The 3,278-nt window shown below is 45.3% G+C and overlaps 1 protein-coding gene across 1 annotated transcript; it reads right to left on the bottom strand.

Annotated features, from left to right (window-relative positions):
• Positions 1–803: 803 nt before the first annotated feature.
• LOC133923504 (NAC domain-containing protein 104-like) lies at positions 804–2,067 on the bottom strand. Its single transcript, XM_062368789.1, has 3 exons — positions 1,814–2,067; positions 1,429–1,721; positions 804–1,341 (listed from the first exon to the last, which is right to left on the bottom strand). The coding sequence occupies exons 1-3, from the start codon at positions 1,971–1,973 to the stop codon at positions 1,192–1,194; spliced, it is 603 nt and encodes a 200-aa protein (XP_062224773.1). The 5' UTR covers positions 1,974–2,067; the 3' UTR covers positions 804–1,191.
• Positions 2,068–3,278: the final 1,211 nt, after the last annotated feature.

Genomic DNA, 3,278 nt, shown 5'->3' with positions numbered 1-3,278 from the left:
TGGACTGCTGAGAGACACGTAGCAGCAAGCCCCCCTTGGTCCCGGCTTGCTGCACGATGCGGAAGCAGGTGCTGATGAACTTGCAGATGCACGCGGCGGTTGGCAAGCACGGACGCTGAAAGGCCGAGCATGCATGTGAGTAGCACCCTCGGCACCTGGACTAGGACGACCTCCTCAAACGCCGGATCAAAGACCACGAAGTAGCATCCCGTGACGTGTGTCCATGACGATGCCCATGTCCTTGGCGGCAATGGGCGCGCCAGAGGCGACGAGGTTGAGGCCACGAACATGCCCCCAAGGAGCTGCCATCGACTTGGCCCGCCTCCCGACTGAGGAGAACCGCGCGGCATCGAATCTACATGGAGCCAGCCGCCGACGCAAGGAGCCCCTCCACAAAAACCAGATCCAGCAAAGGGGACGCCGGATCCACACAAAACAACGCTCAACGAGTGGAAGAGGGGGAAGGAGGGAGGAGGAAGGAAGGGGAGGGAAAGGGGGAGACTATGGTGGCAACCGCTTGGCGCCACCGCCGGCCAGATGTGGCGGCAGCGGCCGCAAGAGGTTGTGGAGGGGGAAGTTCCGGTGGCGGCGATGCAGTCGCCACCCATGTGGCCTCTCATTGCAACTATTATGAGATGTGTCTAAGCACTGCAATCCACCAACAAAGATTTAGAAACTTCCCCATGGCAGCATCACTTCCCCATACATACAATTAGCGTGGCTGCCCGTGGATCTAGTAACGAGTTCATGGCTGCATCACTTCCCCATACATACAAATCTTCTGTGTAATATAGAGACACACGGACACACACACACATAGCCTTTTGGTGCTTACTTCATGGATGATATGCTTGAGCAAGCTCCAACCATGTTATCTTCCTTACAGCGATTATCCAGAACATGTGCTCCATCATGTAGAACAAACCATGAAAATGCTCAAGAAAATTAAGTAACCTTTTAATAGAGGGGATTATTCACACTAATGCCATAGTTATAGAAAACTAACTCAAGTTTGTAACATGCGCCTCGGAGGAGAATTACTACATGTGGTCTAGACGCAGTGGTTTAGGCTACCTATAAAATCATTCGATCTTTTGGAATGTAACTTTTCGTGCTAGAATCATCATCAAATGGTTTCATAGGTTCAGGGCCTACTATGAGTTCGATCTGCTCATAATTTAAGGGCTCTATTTATTCGGCAAACTGATCGACTTCATCATAGTCGTCAAGGGATAGGAACACCTCATCTAAGCATGAAAGCTCCATGCCCTCCTCGTGGAAGCTCACTTGTGATCCGCAGCTCGAATTAAACACTCGGCATATCACCCAGTTATTGGACTCCTGCAATGATCATGCATTATCTAATCATGTATGTATATATATACAATAGTGCTAAGTGAAGTAAGCAGACATGTATGCAGCTCTTACTGTATCTGAGTGACCTTTCTTGTGCAACCTCCTGCCTGAACTACTTGAAGCGCTACTGCTACTCCCCCTGCTCCCATCCCATAAGTGATACTCATGCATGATCCAGTTGGTTTCGATGCCTTCAGAGAGCTCTCCAATGGAGAAGACAAGTGATTTCTTCAGGCCGACATTACAGCCGCCGCTGCTTACCATCTCGTCGGCACAAATAGAACTCCAGTACCCATTTGGTGTGACCCTACTTTTTGTTGCATGACTGAAGAAGTACCACTGGTTACCTGCTTGAAGTGCTTTGCCTAGAAAGAATCGTTGCTAACCATCAGGACATGACCCTTACAACATAGTGATGACGACAAGAATACATGATTAGCTAGTATTAGATACATACCATTCAGTTCCCATGGATCATGGTGATTCAGAAGTACTGTAGGGACGACGTCTGGCTGGCATGGGAGGAGGGACGCTTTGCGGCGGAGGAAATGGATGACGAGCTCTTCATCTGAAGGGAAGAAGTGGAAGCCAGGAGGAAGGTTAGAAGCTCCACCCATGGTGAGCTGAGGTGCAAGCTGGATGTAGATAGACTCGAAGTAGGTGGAAGTCTATGAGGAAGACGGAAGGAGGAGTGCTTGCTTAATGTGATGGCTTAGTGGTACTTATAGATGCGTGCGTGTGTGTGTGTGTGTGTGTGTAGAGAGAGAGAGAGAGAGAGAGAGAGAGAGAGAGAGAGAGAGAGAGAGAGAGAGAGAGAGAGAGAGAGAGACGTGCAACTCAAGGAGTTTCGAAAGGTTTTGGGCGGCTGCAGCGTGGTGCTTTGAGAAGGAAGCCTGTTAACTCAAGCGTCGTGCTTGTTGTGTCCCCTCCATTTTTTTTGTGGAGGAAACTAATCATGCTCTGCAAAGACTGTTGTTGGATTTGAAGAGGAGTATATCAGCCTTGATGTTCAAAGAATGCGTTGCAATTTCAAATATCTGTACTGTCGAGAATAATGGACGGGAACTACAAAAGCCCATCAATGAATGCATGCATGCATGCAAGTGCCTCATCATGTTCTATATATTTTATTAACAAAGGTGAAGAGACAAGGCATAGCTCTTGTTTAGCAATGATGTTAGGTTGCGAGTACTTAATTTGGATAACCCTTTGAGATGCATTTGATAGTTGACTCCTCTTGAATATCTTACATTACAAAAACATATCATATTATCATGCAAAGTCTAAATTACAGACTCTTCGATTGTAATATATACAACATTTGCTTCTGTTCTACTTTAAGTACACTTCAAAACATCATGCCGCCCCAAGAAAACAGTCGATGGAACGTAATATCAGGTGATTTGTTTTTTCTTGTGCTCGTCCATATCTAAAATCAGGAAATGTGAATGAAAAGCTTGGTGAGATGACAGAATCAGCATTGCATTGTTTAGTTTGCACGCGCAAGTTATGTGGTAGGATAAAACAATCTTGCGATTAAATTATAATGTTGATTGGACTGAAGCTCTGACTTTGTCTCAGTTGATGTGTGTTGGATATCAGTAGATATATCAATCAATCATACAGCAAATAGTAACTTGTGTTTGGAACATAGAGTTATTATCTTTTACTTAGAGTACTTTTTTTGTACTCTCTCCTGTTGATATGGTTGAGTTGATTAGATCGGTAGAGATAGCTGGCAGAGCGTATTCGTCCTCTCAAGAAGGCTCTGAGTAGCTAATTTACACGAAATAAACTTGTTTATTTATTGCTTGACAATGTCGATTATCCTCATTGCTTGACAATTCATCTAACAATCTTATCTTTAACTAAACCAAATAACAAATCTTATCTTCAACTAATGAATCTAACCAAACTAACTT

This window comes from Phragmites australis, chromosome 7, assembly GCF_958298935.1.
Source record: "Phragmites australis chromosome 7, lpPhrAust1.1, whole genome shotgun sequence".
NCBI lineage: Eukaryota > Viridiplantae > Streptophyta > Magnoliopsida > Poales > Poaceae > Phragmites > Phragmites australis.
This window is presented reverse-complemented; position numbering and strand designations above follow the sequence as displayed.

Excerpts from the sequence above, each read along its gene's own strand:
- LOC133923504 (XM_062368789.1), bottom strand. The coding sequence starts at position 1,973 with ATGGGTGGAGCTTCTAACCTTCCTCCTGGCTTCCACTTCTTCCCTTCA. Across the intron at positions 1,722-1,813 it reads TGATCCATGGGAACTGAATG|GCAAAGCACTTCAAGCAGGT; the intron begins GTATGTATCTAA and ends GATTCTTTCTAG. Across the intron at positions 1,342-1,428 it reads AGAAAGGTCACTCAGATACA|GAGTCCAATAACTGGGTGAT; the intron begins GTAAGAGCTGCA and ends TGATCATTGCAG.